Source organism: Crocuta crocuta, unplaced genomic scaffold (genome assembly GCF_008692635.1).
Source record: "Crocuta crocuta isolate KB4526 unplaced genomic scaffold, BGI_CrCroc_1.0 scaffold205, whole genome shotgun sequence".
Lineage (NCBI taxonomy): Eukaryota > Metazoa > Chordata > Mammalia > Carnivora > Hyaenidae > Crocuta > Crocuta crocuta.
In genome coordinates this window covers 746,746-765,873 of record NW_027530644.1, presented here as the reverse complement: position 1 = coordinate 765,873, position 19,128 = coordinate 746,746, and the positions used below count along the sequence as shown (strand labels likewise).

The 19,128-nt window shown below is 34.0% G+C and overlaps 1 protein-coding gene and 1 long non-coding RNA gene across 4 annotated transcripts in view; one reads left to right on the top strand and one right to left on the bottom strand.

Annotated features, from left to right (window-relative positions):
- The window catches only part of LOC144235539 (uncharacterized), a 162,947-nt gene that overhangs the window by 15,651 nt on the left and 128,168 nt on the right, over positions 1 to 19,128 (bottom strand). The gene's annotated exons all lie outside the window — the stretch shown is intronic.
- Positions 1 to 19,128, top strand: part of HMGCLL1 (3-hydroxy-3-methylglutaryl-CoA lyase like 1) — a 183,149-nt gene that overhangs the window by 63,223 nt on the left and 100,798 nt on the right. For both annotated transcript variants that reach the window (XM_077769097.1, XM_077769096.1), the window contains exons 4-5: positions 14,805 to 14,900; positions 16,841 to 16,989. In XM_077769097.1, coding sequence (XP_077625223.1) covers positions 14,805 to 14,900; positions 16,841 to 16,989 — 245 coding nt within the window. The remainder of the gene's footprint in view (positions 1 to 14,804; positions 14,901 to 16,840; positions 16,990 to 19,128) is intronic.

The window sequence follows — 19,128 nt, the reverse complement described above, 5'->3', positions numbered from 1 at the left end:
ATCAAAGAGAATATGCTTTCCAGTCAGGTAGACTTGGGCCTCATCTCATCTCTCCGAGTCACTAGTTGGGTAATCTCGCTCATCCTCGGTATCTCCAGTCATCTTCTACAAAAATTGCCCCTCTTGTTGGGTAGTTAAAAATGTTTAAAGAGATAATGCATATAAAGAATTCAAAACACAGACATAACATATAGACCAGCATAAAGTGAATGCCTGTTTTTATCATCACCCTCCTTGCTAGAAGTAAAATCTTAGAAGAATTAGTAGAGAGAAAGAATCATGGTTCAGGATGGGTTGAGATCAAAATAGAATAAAGGGCAAGAAAGAAATTTCAGTTCATTTCATCAACCATTTTTTATTTATTTTAATTTATATTAGCATGAGTGGGGAAGAGAGGCAGAAGGAGAAAGAGAGAGAAAGAGTATTTTAAGCAGTCTCCATGCTCAGTGCGGAGCCCAATACGGGGCTCAATTCCATGATCCTTAGATCATGACCTGAGTTGAAAGCAACAGCTGAATGCTCAAGTGATTGAGGCACCCAGGCGCCCCTCAACAACCATTTATTAAGTGTTCCTTTTATGCAGAGTCTTCAAGGAGCTAATAATTTAGTCAGGGAAGGAGACACATAAAACAACAAATTATACAAAATGTGAGGAGAGCGATGTTATACACACACGTTTGATAGCCATCTGGATATTTTCTTTGGAAAAGTGTCTATTCATGTCTTTTACTTATTTCTTCACTGGAATATTTTTTGGGTGTTCAGTTTGATAAGTTCCTTATAGATTTTGGATATTAACCTTTAATCTGATATGTCACTTGCAAATATCTTCTCCTATTCTATAGGTTGCTTGTTAGTTTTGTTGATTGTTCCCTTTGCTGTATATAAACTTTTTATCTTGACAGTAGTTCATTTTTGCTTTTGTATCCCTTGCCTTTGAAGACACATCAGGTAAGAAGTTGGTGCAGCCAAGGTCAAAGAGGTTCTTTCCTGTCTTCTACTCTAGCATTTTGATGGCTTCCTGTCTTGCATTTATATCTTTCATGCCTTTTGAAGTTTATTTTTCTTATGATATATGAAAGTGGTCCAAGTTCATTCTTCCGCATAACTGCTGTCCAGTTTTCCCAACACCATTGCTGAAGAGACTGTCTTTTTTCCATTAGATTTTTTTTTCTGATTTGTCAAAGATTAGTTGGCCATACATTGTGGGTCCATTTCTCTATTCTGTTCCATTTATCTGTGTGTCTGTTTTTGTACTAGAACCATACTATCATGATGATTGTAGCTTTGTAATACAGCTTGAAGTCCAGAATTGTGATACCTCCAGCTTTGGTTTGCTTTTTCAACATTACTTGGGTTATTTGAGGTCTTTGATGGTTCCATACAAATTTTGCAATTGTTTGTTCCATCTCCGTGAAAAATGCTGGTGTTAATTTGATATGGATTGCACTGAATATGTAGATTGCTTTGGGTAGTATGGACATTGTAACAATAATTGTTCTTCCAATCCATGAGCATGGAATGTTTTCGCATTTCTTTGTGTCTTCTCCAATTTCTTTTATAAGCTATCTATAGTTTTCAGTGTATGGATTTTTCACCCCCTTGGTTAGGTTTATTATTCCTAGATATTTAATGGGTTTTGGTGCAATTGTAAATGGGATAGATTCTTTGACTTCTCTTTCTTTTGCTTCATTATTGGTGTATAGAAATGCAACTGATTTCTGTGCATTGATTTTATATCCTGCGACTTTGCCAAATTCATGAATCAGTTCTAACAGTTTTTTTTTTTTTTTTTTGGTGGAGTCTTTTGGGTTTTCCACATAGAGTATCATGTCCTCTGCAAAGAGTGAAAGTTTTATTTCCTTCTTGCTGATTTTGATGCCTTTATTTCTTTGTGTTGTCTGATTACTGAGGCTAGGACTTCTAATACTCTGTTGAATGACTTTTGGTGAGAGTGGACATCCCTGTCGCGTTCTCAACCTTAGAGGGAAAGTTTTTAGTTCTTCCCTGTTGAGGATGATATTACCAATGGATCTTTCATAAATGGCCTTGATGATATTTAGGTATATTTCTTCTATCCCTACTTTCTTGAGGGTTTTTATCAAGAAATGTTGTTTTATTCTGTCAGATGCTTTTTCTGCTTCTATTGAGAGGATCACGTGGTTCTTATCCTTTTTTTATTAATGTGATGTATCACATTGATTGATTTGCATATATTGAACTAGCCCTGCATCTTAGGAATAAATTCTACTTCATTGTGGTGAATTATTTTTTTAGTGTATTATTGGATCTGGTTTGCTAGTGTCCTGTTGAGAATTTTTTGCATTCATATCATCAGGAAAATTGGTCTATAATTCTTTTCACTGCAGTCTTTGTCTCGTTTTGGAATCCAAGTACTGCAGGCCTTGTAGAATGAGTTTGGAAATTTTCCTTCCATTTCTATTTTTGAACCAGCTTCAAAAGAATAGGTGTTAACTCTTCTTTAAATGTTTGGTAGAATTCCCCTAGAAAGCCATCCAGCCCTGGACTCTTATTTATTGGGAGAATTTTGGTTATTGATTCAATTTCTTTGCTGGTTAAGGGTCTGTTCAAATTTTCTATTTCTTTCTGTTTCAATTTTGGTAGTTTATATGTTTCTAGAAATTTGTCCATTTCTTCCATATTGCCTAATTTGTTGGCATATAATTGCTAATAATACTCTTTTAAAATTAGTAGTAGTATTAATAGTATTAGTAATAGTAGTAGTAGTAGTAGTAGCAGCAGTAGTAGTATTTCTGTGATGTTTGTTGTGATCTCTCCTCTTTGATTTGTGATTATATTTATTTGGGTCCTTTCCTTTTTCTTTATGATAAATCTGGTGAAGGGTTTAGTGATTTTTGTTAATTATTTCAAAGAACAAACTCCTGGTTTTGTTGACCTAGTTTAGTGTGTGTGTGTGCGCGCGCGCGCGCGCGCCCATGTCTTTTATATCATTGATTTCTGCTCTAATGTTTACTATTTCCCTTCTTTTGCTAGTTTTAGGCATTATTTGCTGTGCTATTCTTTTTCCAGCTCTTTAAGGTATAAGGCTAGGTTGTGGTTCTGAGACCTTTCTTCCTTCTTTAGGAAGGCCTGGATTGCTACATACTTCCCTCTTATGACCACCTTTGATGCATCCTAGAAGTTTTGGGCTGCTGTGTTACCATGTTCATTGGCTTCCATGCACTTTTTAATTTTCTGTTAAATTCTTGATAAAACCATTCATTCTTTAGTGGGATGTTCTTTAATCTCCAAGTATTCATCCTCTTTCCAAAGTTTTTCTTGTGGTTGATTTCAAGTTTCATAGTGATGTGGTCTGAATATATGCATGGTATGATATCAATCTTTTTGTACTTGTTGAGCACTGATTTGTGACCCAGTATGCAGTCTATTCTGGAGAATGTTACATGTACACTTGAAAAGAATGTATTCTGCTTTAGGATGAAATCTTCTGAATATATCTGCTAAGTCCCGCAGGTCCCGTGTGTCATTCAAACCTTTGTTTCCGTGTTCATTTTCTGCTTACGTAATCTATCCATTGCTGTAAGTGGGGTATTGAAGTCCCCTACTATTGTAGTATTATCAATGAGTTTCTTTGTTTGTGATTAAGTTATATATTTGGGTTCTTTCATGCTTTCATGTTGGGGGCATAAATATTTACAATTGTTACATCTTCTTGGTGGATGGACCCCTTAATTATGATACAATGTTCTTCATGTCTTGTTACAGTCTTGGTTTTAAAATCTAATTTGTCTGATGTAAGTATGGTTACTCCAGCTTTCTTTTGGTGACCGTTAGCATGATAAATGGTTCCCATCCCCCTACTTTGAACCTGAAGATGTGTAAACAGTATATAGATGTGTCTTGTTTTCTTATCCATTCTAATGCTCTATGTCTTTTGATTGGAATGTTTAGTTTATTTACATTTAGAGTGAATACTGAAAGATATGAATTAAGTGCCATTGTGTGGCCTGATGAGTTGGTGTTTCTGATGGTGGTCTCTGGTACTTTCTGGTTTTTGTTGCTTTTGGTCTTTTTTGTTTTGTTTTGTCCTTTATCCATTGAAAAAGTCCCCCTTAAAATTTCTTGCAGGACTGGTTTAGTGGTCATGAACTCCTTTACTTTTTGTTGGTCTGGGAAGCTCTTTATCTCTCCTTCTGTTTTGAATGACAGCCTTCTAGTAAAGAGTTTTTGGCTGCATATTTTTCTGATTCAGCATATTGAATATATCTTACCATTCTTTTCTGGCCTGCCAAGTTTCTGTGGATAGGTCTGCTTCAAACCTGATCTGTCTTCCCTTATAGGTTAAGGACTTTTTTTCCTCTTTCTGGTTTCATAATTCTTTCCTTGTCTGTGATTTGAAGCTAGATCCCAGTTGTGTTTTGGTCTCCTTGTTGAAAGAAGCTTTATAGAATACAGTAAAAAGGGAAAGAAAAGAAAGGAAAAAGATAAGAAAAAATGAAAACAATTTTAAAAAAGATAGAATAGAAAATGTAGAATAATATGAAATAGAATAAAAATTTAAAAACTAAATTCTCTTTGTATCTAAGAAAAATAATGAAAAAGGAAAACAATTTAAGCAAAGACAGAAGCAAAATAAATTAACAAGCAAGCAGAGTGAAACCTGAATGGAGTTACATCCCTTTTTTTTCTAGAACTGAAAATATGAAGCACTCTATAGTGTCTACACTAAGCAGGTGGAGTGACTTTTGCTGGTCTTCAGTAGGATGTGCTTGGACGATGTAGTTGGGAGAGGATTGGTATAGTGGCTCTGATTTCCACTAGGTGGCACTGCTTAGTTTATTGCAATAAGTGTGCCTGAGTGAAATGCATGTGCACAGGACAAGTGAAAATGGCTTCACCCAGCTCCCTAGCCACTATACCAGGAATTTTCCACTCTCCCCGACCTGTGATCAAGCACCCCTACTTTGTCTCTGGACTCTGTCCACTCCCCACCTCTACCCTATCTGTGTCCAAGCTGTCTGCCGACCAGGTGAGTGCCTTTCTCCAGAATTTTATCTCATATGGGGTTGTGTTTCAAAACCCCAAACTTCAGACATCCCCATGGCTTGGATCCATGCCAAGTGTCTGAGGGAGGGTCTTGCTGAGCAATGGCCAGGTGCTGGCTTGCCCAAGAAAACATTCATGCAATTGTGCAGCAGCAGAGGTTCAGAGAATGTGGCAAATCACACCACACAGCTGGCATCAGGTTTCAGGACACTCTGGTGTCTTTGTCCCAATACGAGCAAACACGGCTGCTCTCCAGGGTATGCTGGGACCTTTTTCTACAGGGAGGTTCTATGGCCTCTACCAAATGCACTCCAAGCATGGGAACCACTTCTCTCTGTGTGGCACACTGACCCCTCAGACCCTACCGCCTGTTCCTTGAGATTCACCTGGCTTCCTCACAAGAGCACCACCAAGTGCCAAGCTCTGAAACTTCAGACTCTGTGCTGTTTATAGAATCCTGGTGGTTTGTAACCCTCTCCTTTCTTCCAGTCAGTGGTTTTGGGGAACACTTTCCTTGTTCAGTCCCCTGTGAGTGTTTTCACTCTCTTTCCAGCTACTTTCAAAGGGGAGTGTTTTTCTTGCAGGATCCCCATGCACACCACTCTCCCCTTTCTCTTTCTCTCTTTGTCCTCTCTCTGTGAAAATGGGCTGCTACCCTCCACAGCTTTTCTTTCCCCCAGTTCACCTTTCTACGCTACATACCTGCTGAGTTTTGTGGTTCAAATTATGCAATTTTTGTGTTCATCCTCAGATCAGTTTCCTAGGTCTTCAAAATCACATAGTGCTGATCTAACTGCATTGTAGGGATGAAACAAGCTGAAGGTCTCCATGCTGCTCCATCATCTTAACTCTTTGAATTGAAATCTATCCTCTTAACAAGAGTTTCAAGGTACAGTATAGTATTGCTAACATAGGCAGAATGTTGTACAGCAGATTCAGAACTTAATTAACCATCTTGCATAACTGAAACTGTACCCATTGAATAACAACTTCTCATTTCTCCCTTATCTTCAGCCCCTCACAATCACCATTGTACTCTATGGTGCTATGTGTTTGATTATATTAGATACCCCATATAAATATAATTATGCAGTATTTATCATTTTGCAATTGGCTTCTTTCATTTAGCATAATGTACTCAAGGTTTATCTGTGTTGTTGCATTTCACAGAATTTTCTTCTTTTTTAAGGCTTATGATATTTTATTGTGGGTTTGGCCACATTTTCTTTGTACATTCATTCATCCTTGGATATTTAGATTATTTCATGTTGGGTATTGTGAATAATCCTGTCTCAGGAATGCAGATACCTGTTCAAGATTCCGATTTTAATTATTATGGATAAATGCCTAGATGTAGGTTTTCTGCAACATTGGTGTTTCTATTTTTAGTTTTTTGAGTAATGTCCATACTGTGTCCACAGTGTGTGTGCCATTTTGCATTTCCACCAGTTAGTTCTATTTTTTCTACATCAATTGCCAGCACATATTATCGTCTGTTTTTTATACTAGCCATCCTAAGAAGTATAAGATACTGTCTTATTGTGGTTTTGATTTGTGTTTCCTGATGATTAGTGATATTGAGCATCTTTTCATATGTCAGCCATATGAGATATGTCTGTTACCTTGGAGGTATGTCTATGGAAATCCTTTGTCTATTTTTTAATTGGGTTGTTATCGTTACGATAAGGTTGGCAGAATTCCTACTATATCTTGGATATTAAACTGTTACCTGATATATGGCTTATAAATATTTCCTTCCAATTTGGGGGCTCCCTTTTTGCTCTGTTAACTGTTTTCTTTGCTGTGCAGAAACTTTAGTTTGGTGAAGTCCCTCTTGTCTGTTTTTGCTTTTTGTTGACTGTCCTTTTGGTGTCATATACAATTAGTCATTGCCAAGATGGGTGCTATGAGCTGTTTTCTTTTTTGTTTTTACCTAGGACTTTTACATTTCCAGATCTTAAATTTCAGTTGATTTGGGGTTTATTTTGGTGTGTAGTGTAAATTCAGGATCCAATTTCATTCTTTTACATGTTATCTAATTTTTCTAGCACCATTTGTTGAAGAGATTATCTTTTCTCCATTGTGTATTTTTGGCATCCTTGTCAAGGATCAATTGAACATATATGTATCAGTTTACTTCTCAGCTAGTATTCGTCTCCATTAGTTTATATATCTGTCTTCCATGCTGTTTTAATTATTATAGCTTTGAAGTATATTTTGAAATCATGAAGTGTGATATATCCAGCTTTATTCTTCTTTCTCAAGATTAATTTGTTTATTTGGGTTTCTTCATAGTTGTGTATAGATGTTAGGATTGTTTTTCTATTTTGGTAAAAAAACGAGATTTTGATAGGGATTGCATGTTTAATTTATAGATCACTTTGGGTAATGACATTTTCACAGTACAAAATCTTACATGGAATGTTTTTCTGTTTATTTCTAACTTCGTTAAATTTTTCTTTAAAGTTTTATAGTTTTCAGGTACAGTTCTTTCATCTCCTTGGTTAACTTTGTTCCTAAGTATTTTTTTAAATGTTATTGTAAATGATATTGTTTTCTTAGTTTCCTTTTGGGATGGTTTGTTGTTACTGTACATAAATGCAACTGGTTGTTGTGTGCTGATTTTGAATCCTGCAACTTTACTGAATTTTGTATTAGTTCTAAGAGGTTATTGTTTTTGTTTATGTGGAACTTAGAGTTTTCTACATATAAGATCATGTCATCTGTGAACAGAAATACTTTTACATCTTCTTCTTTGCATGCCTTTATTTCTTTTTCTTGCCTAATTGCTTTGGTTAGGACTTGTAATTCTATATTGAATGGAAATGGAAAGAGTGGGCATACTGTTAAATCACTAATTCAGAGGAAAAGTTTTTTACTATTGAACATGATGATAACTGTGGGCTGCATATATGGTCCTTATTATGCTGAGGTAATTTTATTCTATTACTAAAGTTTTATTTGTGAGTTTTTAATCATAAAATAGTGTTGAATTTAGTCATATGATTTTTGATGAAGGATTTTTGGTTAAATTTTGACATACATTGATATGATCATTCTTGATTCTGTCATTGTAATGTATCACATTAATTTCTTTGTGCATGTTGAATCTTTCCAGCATCCCAGGGATAAATCCCACTTGGGCATGGTGTATGATCCTTTACATGTTCTATGGAGTTTAGTTTGCTAGTATTCTGTGGAGGATTATTTCTTTTGTGTCTATTAGGATATTGGCCTGTAGTTTTCTTGTAGCCTCTTTTCTGGTTTTAGTATCAAGGTCTTATAAGACCAGCTCCCCTAATGCATGGTCTTATAAGATGAGTTTGGAAGTATTCCCTTCTCTTGAATTTTCTGCAAGAGTTGAAGAAGGATTGGCATTAAGACTTCTTTAAATGTTTGGTAGAACTCACCAGTGAGCTTTTCTTTGTTCTGAGATTTCAAATTACTGATGCAATCTTATTGCTAGTTGTAGTTTTGTTCTGGTTTTCCATTTCTTAATTTTTTCTCCATTTTTTGACTGCTTATTTTTTGTTTGAGTCTTTCTCATAATAGCACTTTATAATATTTTCTTTGGAGAAGCTAAAAAGAGGATTCAGTTTTTTCTGGTGTTAAAGGTTTTTTGTTGTTATTGTTTTTGGTATGTGATATGGTACATTATGCACAAATACACTGCTTTAGAAGAATTACTATAGTTTTGTGCCCTTCACAATGAATGATTTTGATGTATAGATTATGCTGAAATTTTTATAAAATATAAAAATATAAATGATGTATTTAAAATTTTATGTCCTGTATTTTGAATATATATATTTCTGTTAAGAAAAGACTTTCATTTAATTTGACATTGGTGGAAATTGGTTCATTACATAATTTTACACATAAAATATTTAGAAAAAATTTCTAAAGACTGGCTTCTTGCTCTGTACATTTTGAAACTTTTTTCTCAACAAATATTTATATACTTTTGGTCCCAGATATTGTAGGACATTGTGAATATGGACTCCTTGCTTAACCCTACAGAGACAGTTTTAATAGGAAGTGTAATTGAGTACTATATGTTATATAATGTATTTTATGTATTTTAAATATATGAGAATATTTACACTGATATTATTGAAAAGTGTAGTAATCATGAGCTGTCCCTAGTGGCAAAGTTTGTGACTGAATTCATACATAAAGAAATATAATATTAGCAATTTAAAGCAATTCAATGGTATTCCAATCTATATGTTCATTACTTGAAGACCATTAGAGCAGACCCATTCTATAGATTAGTGCAGAATTTTGTATAATTGCCCTTTTGTCTACTCATCATACACTTCATTGCTCCAGAGTAATATAAGCATCTTACCACCAAGACATACCTCTCACACCCCATGCGTTTTCCTCTAACTTTATTGCATTTTGATTATTTAGACTTTCTAGATGTCTTGTACTATTGCTTCTAACACTCCTCAGTTTCCCTCCTAAGATACTGTGAGAAGAAATCAGGTGGAGAACTCTTGTTAGAGTGCAGGCGAGGAAACAATTTTTCTTAGAAGATGAATGGAATGAAGGAAGGGCAATGGGTAATGCCCACTCCTTGATGATGCTTGACTTGGTCATACTGACTGGACCAGGTCAGAGAGAGAAAAGGAATAAAAGCAGAGTTCTGTATTTAGGTTATAATATCTAGTTGTAAGAGGTGGTCAAGTTATATAATTTTGCAGAGAGCGCTTTGCAGATAGCACTGTAAAGATGGCATCTCTTAATATTCTTTCCTCACATGAATTTTAGATTCTACTCAGAACACCTTTCCCATAAAAAAAAAAAAAAAACAGAGTGCTAACTTAAAGTCTTGATGCTTTCACACTTCCACCCTATAACATAGTACAGTTTCCTCACATTCAGCAGAACCAGAGATGCATTGAATAGTTTCTAAGGTGATACAAAACAACTCAGCTCTTCTCATGTATTTTGTAATCTATTAGTACTAAACTCTTATTGAGTTAAAATAATAAATGTAGCAGTTTTATGTGTCATCAATATGTATAAAATACTTCCATATAAAATTTTATAATGCAGCTCTGGAACTTAAAAACCTGTACCATGTGTTATCTTCATAATTGCAGTTGTTCTGGGAAAAGGAAAAATAAATATTAATCATTGCTAAGTAAATGGATCAGTTCTTATAAAAAAGAACAGAACCTGTCAATTTTTCTGCATTTTTATCTAAAATTATATTTATTTCACTTGATTGAACATCTCAGGCAACATATATATTCATTTGGAATTGAACAAAATTTACTTAGTGAATATTCTGTGTTCTCTGTCAGCTATTATTTGGAAGACAGATAAAGTGTAATAGGTATTTTTACTTTCATTGGACTTGAAAATGGAAGACCTGTGTGATAAAAAAAATCTAGATAATATTTCTCTCCATAATTATCTGAAGAATTTTACTAAACGAGTATGTTTTTAGTTTAGGCTTATTAAACTCTTTCCTTTTACAGTACATAGAAAGTTAAATTTATCATAGAAAATATATGTGAATGGCTTCATTCTAGGAATATATTTGAATAGTTTCAGGCTCAATGAATACTTTTGCTTCATTAAACTCTCATGAATAAATTTCTCTGTTACAAAAAAACAGACCCCTGAGTTATTTACAATTAGCCTAGACAACACTTAGCTTAAGTATTTGTCATTATTCTAGTTTAGTTTACAAAAAAAAATCCTTTCTTATCTGTGCTCTATTAAACTCCAACCACATGACATTTGTATTTTGTGATTTGGTGTCTACACGTATACATACATATCTTTTCCTACTGGCCTGTGTGTTATATGTGTAGGAACTGTATCTGCTTCATTTTTTCTATGCCATGTTAAATATGTAGTAAGGGTATAAAATACTGAATCAGTATTCAAATGTTGAAATAAATTTTGAAAATGATTTTTAATGTCTTAGAAATTTTAAAATTAACTTTTGTATGCCATCAATATATCAATATATATGCATATATGTGTACATCCATATAAATGTAATAGTCTGTGTATAAAATATAACTGAAACTACTATATTTTCTTTCATAAGTTTATGAGAAATTGCTTGTCATTGTTTATGACTGTATACTTGTGCATTACCTTGAAGTCCTAATAAACTCAGGGAATTTGGATGAGGACACTATGTATTTAGGACACTATAATATTCAGATAATGACAAAATGTTAAAAAGATATCTAAATATATATGGAGTATCTAAATTTAATTAACCCATGATAGTAGCAAATACAGTTTCTAAACTATAGGCCTATTATACTCTAATCTTTATGAATTTTTTCATATCTATAATACCCTTGCAATGTCTTGCACAGAAATTGTTATTTTAATTCATATATAAATGTGGATGCCTAAGAAACTGATTAACCATGGTATAGCCTTTTTTGTTGGCCAGATAGACATAGATATTGCCATTTCCAGACTGTGGTCAGGTGATAGCAAGCATATTATCAACCAAATTATGGGGATTTTTATTAAATGAAAAGTCACAGGAAAATCTTTAAAATATGTTAAATCAATCCAGATGTAGAAAGGTTTCATTAAAATGTCAAAATAGCACTGTAAAGGAATTGTTCCATTATTGTTTGAACAACAGTTAAACTTGAGACATTAAAATAACCTAAAGATTGAAGTGTAGCATAAACTTCCTAAGAGTAAAAACAAACAAAACAAATGCAACAATTTTATACCTTTAACTGAAGCGATAATACTTTAACTGAAGGTATATACTTTAACTTAAACCTTTTGTATTTTATTCATAGTAATAATTATATCCTATCAGGATTTTCTAATGCTCTTTACATACGTGTCTTTATTGACCAAATTTGGGTTGAATGCTATTACTTCCTGAATGACCTCATTATACTGTGGCTATTTTTAAAAAGTACTGATTCGTTGAATTCAAATTCATGTATTATAATTTTACTAAAGTATCTTCAATGATGATCAAAGCTGAACTTTCATGACATGGGAATTTGGATACTATCTATCATCTGTGTTTTCTAGTTTTACTGACTGAAACATCTGTTAAATCATTTGTTTCTTTCATCCTGTTTCAGTATTTTTGTTCATTTACATCTAGAATGAAATAATGGCATACAGGTCAATATGGCCTGTATTTCTTAAAGATTAAAACTTGTTTTTGTCCTCTTTATGCTATTTTATGATGCACACACTAACCAAATCTGTATATTGGTTAGAGAAGCACTTATATAAATGTTTTTAATGAATATTTAAACATACTTGACATAAGTACTAGTAGCATTGATTAATACTACTCTCCAGTAAGAGTGTTGCTTCAGATTTCATTACACTTCCCTAAAATAGGTAGTAACTTTGCTCTTCTTTGATTGAAATTAGTAGTACTTTAATTTTTTATTATAATTTGTGTGTATATATTTGCATGTACATTTATGTGTGTATGTTATGTATGTGAGAGACAGACACAGAGTTCACATTGTAGCATCAGACATAAAGGCTAAATCCATAGATATTTAGTGAAGGACTGTGTTGAAATATACACAAATAATAAATAATTTAAAAAGAAGGCTATAAAATAATGAGGATTACATTTTCTAGTAAAGTTCTCTTCCTTACACTAGTAGCCCACTGTGTCCTATTAATTTTGCTTGGGACTTCTATTCCCAGTACTGTTTTCCTGGAACTTGTTGCATGTTGCATTCTCACAATTGCCTGACAATTGCCTCACTTCTTTCCCAGACTTCCCTTTGCATCTCTCCCAAATGTATCTTTCCAAAGTACTGCATTTATCCCAATGTTTGGCTAATTCAACACACACTCCCCATGGCTTTCTGTTGCCTTCATGATAAATGCTATATTTTTAGAATAATCTGAACCTGGCTCAAGGACACATCACAGTGTACATCCCCTATCTTCATTTATAATCTATTCCCACATTATTTACCCATAATCTTCTCTAGCCAGATTGTGTATTCCTCCTGCTGCACTATCCCTCCCTCTTTTGCAACCCTCTTGATTATTCTGTGTTTCAGCTTCTGTGGCTATGTAATGAATTACTGAGAACTTAGTGGTGTAAATAAACATTTGCTTTGCTCATGAAATCTGAGGGTAGGCACAGGGGGACAACTTGTCTGGTCTACAATGTGTGGGGCTTCCTCTGAGTGACTTGAATGCTGGAGGCTTAGGTCATCTGAATACTCCTTCAATCACAAGTTTAGGGGGTGATGCTGGTTGTTGTCTGGGAGCCTTAGTTTCTTTTCGCATGGTTCTCACCACATTGGCTTCCACACATGGCCTCTCTGCATAAACTCATTTTTTCACAGTGTGTTAGCTGATTTCCCCCCAAAGAGAAAGCCATATGGAAGCTGTATACTTCTCCATAACCTGGGCTCTGAAGTCACATATTATTATTTCTGCTGTATTCTATTTCTCGGAGAAATCACAAGTCTGCCCAGGTTCAAGTAGGAAGTAAATATAGTTCACCTCTTGATAGGGATTGTTGAACTTCTGGAAGAGCATGTGGGATTAGAAATATTGCTGTGGCCATATCTTTTTAAATTTTAATATGCTGTAGTCATGTTCTGCAGTTTGTATTCTATACCTCTTATAACTTTCCTAGACTATAAAGCCTGACCAACTTTTCCCAATTCTGAACTCTTATAACCTGTGCTGTGGTTTACAACCAGTATATTCCTTTGAATAGTTAAGTTTCTGTGTACATCTGTGTTATTTCCCCAACTATATGGCAAATTATTTACTGCAAGGACTTTACTTTCCTGTATTTATATTTACCACAAGGCCTAGCATAGGGTTTTGGACACAGTAGGTGCTTAATAAACATCTGGCTTAAAGTCAAATAGGCTCAGCATGAAATTAGAGATTTGGCTTTTATGCATTGTAGATGACCATGGGGAATAGTCTTTGTAAAGAATGCAGTTATTGAGTGGCAGATAGTAGATGTGACTCTAAGAAATAAGTTAGCAAGAATCATGTTTTAGACAGAAGTAAATGCGGTTAGGTTGAATGAAACTTGGAGACTTAAATGCCAGTAAGGTATGATGGCAGTCGATGGGAGGTACTTTTTTTTTTTTTGCATCTTAAATATTTTCAATTTCAAATGTACTTAAAACTCATTTAATTAATCCAAATTATGTTCACTGAAAGTATTTAATTCCACTGGCATTTCACTGAGAGGAAGACCTATGAACTAATAGGAGTAAATATTGTAATATTTAATTTTTTTAAACTGTGTAGTTCTATTAAGAAAAGCATTTGTAATTTGATTAAATTTTATTTAATTTTGAAATTAAAAATATTCATTTTAACAAGCCAAGGTATATAGGGAAAAAATGTCTTTCCTTATCCATTCCCATATTGAAGATACAATGTATATTTCTATAGCTTTCCTCATGCTCACTTTTTATACTTTATTCCTTATATTTATTGTTCATGCCTTGATTTATTATTCTGAAACATGGTTATGTAAGTAATAATCTGTCTATGTACTGATTATGAGATTATATAGACTACGTGGCAAACTATTAAATTTGATATTATCACATAGATTTTTTATAGGATCATAGAAAATATAGAAAAATAAAACCTTGGAAAGATAGGTTAAATTTTCCTCTTTTGTACTCCATTTTATGCATCTGTTTGCATTATGAGAACAAATAGCAATCTCATGATAATGCATAGAGCACTCTGACTCTTACTAAAACATCTATGCTCACCAAACATACTCTTACATATTTCAGATGGCTGATCACATTGAGGTGATGAAAGGCATTCATCAATACCCAGGAGTTCGATATCCTGTCCTTACTCCTAATCTTCAGGGTTTTCACCGTGCTGTAAGTGTGCTGTGAATTATTTTTAAATCCGTATACTTCTTACTGTTTTAAGGATCTTTACAAAGTTTAAACAGTATCTGATATAGCTCCCTTGTTAGCCTGCATAAATGCTATGCTAATATATGCACATGAATACCTGGGTATCTGTAGCCCCTTAGTATTGGTATGGACTGAAGTGTCCCACATAAATGACCCTTCCATTTTAACCATTCAAGAATCAAAACACAAAAATACAGTTATCCATTTTGATGAAGTTCCTTTGAAAATGTATTTTGTGCTTCCCTCTTAAATAAGAAATATAGAATTTAACTAAACATTTCTCAGTACAGTATTATTAATATTATTGAAATGGATCATATTTGTCAACTTTTTTGGATCGGCTTTCTGTTACTGTTGTTCCCTCCCTCTAGGTGAAGTGAAGCACTGCCACTTAGAACTGCATCTAACAACTTTCCCTCTTCTCTTGTGGCTTGTTTCTTCCAATCCTATGTGACTTAAAAATTTATATGCAAAAGAAAAAAAATATTTGATAATGACACATACAAAAATATGGCAATTTTGAGAAAGCTTGAGGTGTTGTGCTTAGAGGGCTTCACCATAAAAGTTTTACACTGGATATTTCTGGTGTTAATGAATTTTTTTTCTCTTTTGTATTTGGGACTGTGTTGTGTAAAGTTGAGGTTGTGGATGCTCATTGATAGATTAACTGTTGTGTATCTTGTTAAAACCATTTTTCTTTTATTTTGATAATAAAATTTTTATTCTCTTGTAAAGAAAGAGGCATTTTAAGAAATTATACATATTGCTGTCATTGGTCCTAACAAAATAAGGAATGTCTCCATCTTGAAAAAGATACCAACTGAGAGCACCCCCTTGCAAAAGCTTGAAAGGGCAGGTAGTGGAATGGAAGATGTGACTTGGGAGTTAGGCATGCCTGTGCTTAAGGAGACTTGAGAACCTGTAGTACCTTTGGGCCCTTGTACAAGTTACTTAGCTCTTTGAGCCACAGTTTTCTCATCTGTAAAATAGGTAAGATTGTGGGTTACAGACAGAACACACAAAAGTACTAACAAAAATCCTGGCACACAGTGAGTATTGAAATAGAATTTGGTTTTAGAATTTAAAATTTTATTTTCAGCCAATCTATATTTTTTGTTGAATTAAAAAAAAGATTTATTTTTCTTAATACATGAATAGGGTATCAGGAAAAGAGGCGAATCTAGACACAACACCACAGATACATTAATAAAAATTCTTTTAAAAATCCAGGAAAACTAGGAAATTTGATATTTGAAAACAAGTCACTGGAGGAGCCTGGAGCAAGGGCTTAAGATGGCAAAAGGGAAAAATATTAGGTTAATATTTTGAATTTAAAGACTGGCAAGAGGGTTAAGACATTAGACATATAAGTATGGCCATAGCAGTCAAGGTATGAAACAATGGATGCTAGCTTAAGAGACAGAAAGAAAATTTGGGGCAAAATCTCAATGATGAATTGGAAAAACATTTTTCTGTTAGGTTTTAGAAAGAGGAGAAGAACAGAAAGCATTTACTACTCTCTCATAATTGGTCTAAAGATAATGTTTTCCATAGATCTTAAATGGCTTTATTGGGGTGCCAGTATTTTCCATAATTATAGTTAAAATATGCTTGATACCTACCCATATTTTAGGAAAGATAAAATTAAATTGGAGCATCATTGCTGTTTTCTGTACCTCAGATTTATGAGTGTTGCAGCTTGGGGAATTATTTTCTTATCACGAAATACATTTAAAATTTGAAAAGATCATATGTGGCAAGATGAGAAGATTCTAATTGTGAATTCCAAGGAAAATGTTAAAGAATACATGTATGCCTTTATTGAGTAGTTAATAATTCTTCTATTGCTATCATTTACATGTTTGAAATTACATGTTTTTGCCTTCAATTGTATTTTTCAGGTTGCTGCTGGAGCCACTGAGATCTCAGTTTTTGGTGCTGCATCTGAATCCTTTAGCAAGAAGAATATTAACTGTTCTATTGAAGAAAGCATGGAGAAGTTTGAGGCGGTTGTTAAGTCTGCAAGGCACATGAATATTCCAGCACGAGGGTATTTATGAAATTCCACAAATTCTAGTTAGTGAATATCTGTCTATTATTGAAGTTCATATATGAACTATGTAGATACTATTTTAGCATTGATAATATACGTAGGATATTTTTGTATCTTTTATGATCAGGCCATCACTGTATAGTGATCTATCTCATGAATATCCGCTAATAATTATTAGAGTTTATCTAGCTTTAAAGTGTACAGTACTGCCAAGATGAGAACCAAGCTTGACTTTGCAGACCTAACATTTCATGCAAACCTGACATTGTTACGCATCTTATTAACACCCAAGATCTTTACATTTCAGCCTACTGTGGGCTGATCAATTTGTGTAAACTCGTAGTATCATTTGCAATGGAACCATCTAATGTGGCTTCCACATCTTTAAAAACATTTTTAAGACCTGGGACTTTCTTCAAAAAATTATTTTACGTAGAACTTCAATAGAGTATATAAAACAAAATTGAGCTTTTGAGCTGCACCAGGAAATTCAACCCATCTTTTTCCTCATTCAACCTCCCCTTCACAGTGGACTTCTCTGTTTTCTCTGTGTGACCCAAAAGCAAAGGTAAATGGGGAAGGGGAAGAGAGAGAAGATCTTCTTTGATTCTTACCTGCTTCCAGACCCAGCACTTGGAGCATGTACTGTGGTCTCTACTCTCAGGCCTATGTTCTGTGAGATGTATAATAACTTGTTACTTAAGAAGGAATTTGTTTCTAAGACACTAGCTAATTTTCTATTGATTTTTATAATTATAGAGATATGTCAGTCTTAATCTGAATCAATTAAAATGTATGGCATTCATAAGAGAAGCCTGACAGCTATAATTAGATTTAAATACAGGTTTACTTCCTTCAGTTGAGGAGAACAAAATCTATAGTGGCAAGTAAAGGTTCAATGGTTAATGAGAAAGACAAGTGGATCCAATTTTGAGTGACAATATTAGAAAAGAGTTAGATTTCAACCAAGGTCATTTGGAGAGCAAATAGAACTAGACTGTACCAAGGGGGACTTTCTTGTTGGTTTGCTTAGTTTACTTAGCTTCTTTTTCCTCTCTCCATAGCAGTAGTTTTCAGCATGAGTTTTTAAAAATGTAAAATTGTTTTTGTAGTCAAAATATACACATTGTGGAAAACACATACCAGAGGAACTTAAAAACCAAGAAATGTGTATCCATAGACAGAAAGTAAAGGATGTGTATTTTTATTGCAAAAAAATGTGAATAACCACAACAAAATGTATTATAGGTGTCTAAGTTCAAACATACATAAGCTTTTTTGTCTCTTTCCTTTCAGAGAAAGGGAAAAATGAAGAAGCTACTGTATTTAACATGGTTAAATGTGGAGTATAGGTTTTACAGTAAAGTCACTCTCATTGGAAATTTGGGGGAAAAAACCCATTACCATACTAAGTAAAGTGAATGTGCAGCTTGCACTTCAAATATGAAGTTTTTTAATGTTAAAAGATGGTTGTAAACATAAATTATTTTAATATCACATTTTATTATCTCAGTTTTTCTCTTATAAAATAGAATTTCTATTAAAGCTAATAGAAATCTTAAATTCTCTTGAATACTGAGTTTTGAGCAATTTATATTGTCCCATCAGTAAAGAAACATTTTTAGAAACTTTTTCTTTTGATAGAGAATGTGTGAGTCAGGGAAAGGGTCAGGAGAGGGAGAAGGGGAGAGAGAGAGAGAGAGAGAGAGAATATGAATATCTGATGCAGGCTCCACACTTTTATGGAGCCTGACATAGGGATCAATCCCACCACCCTGGGATTATGACCTGAGCTGAAATCAAGAGTTGGATGTTCAACGTGCTAAGCCACCCAGGCGCTTCAATAAACTTCTAACCATACTATAACTTAAAAAGTTTGCCAGGCCTTAATAAGAAGGGTACAAAGTGCAAGATGGACAAGAAGTACTCACAGTCCAATGCCATCAGCAGAGTACATTGGAGACCTACTGTAGAAGTATACAATAAATAAATGTGTGTTTTCCAACACAGATTTTGCTCCTTTGAGCACAACTCCTAGATCTGCTGAAACACTATTCATTTGTAGAAATAGACCTTTTAGTCTGTGAGTTCACTCTTGGTGTCGAGAATTATCTTCCTACTCCCTCACACTTTGAG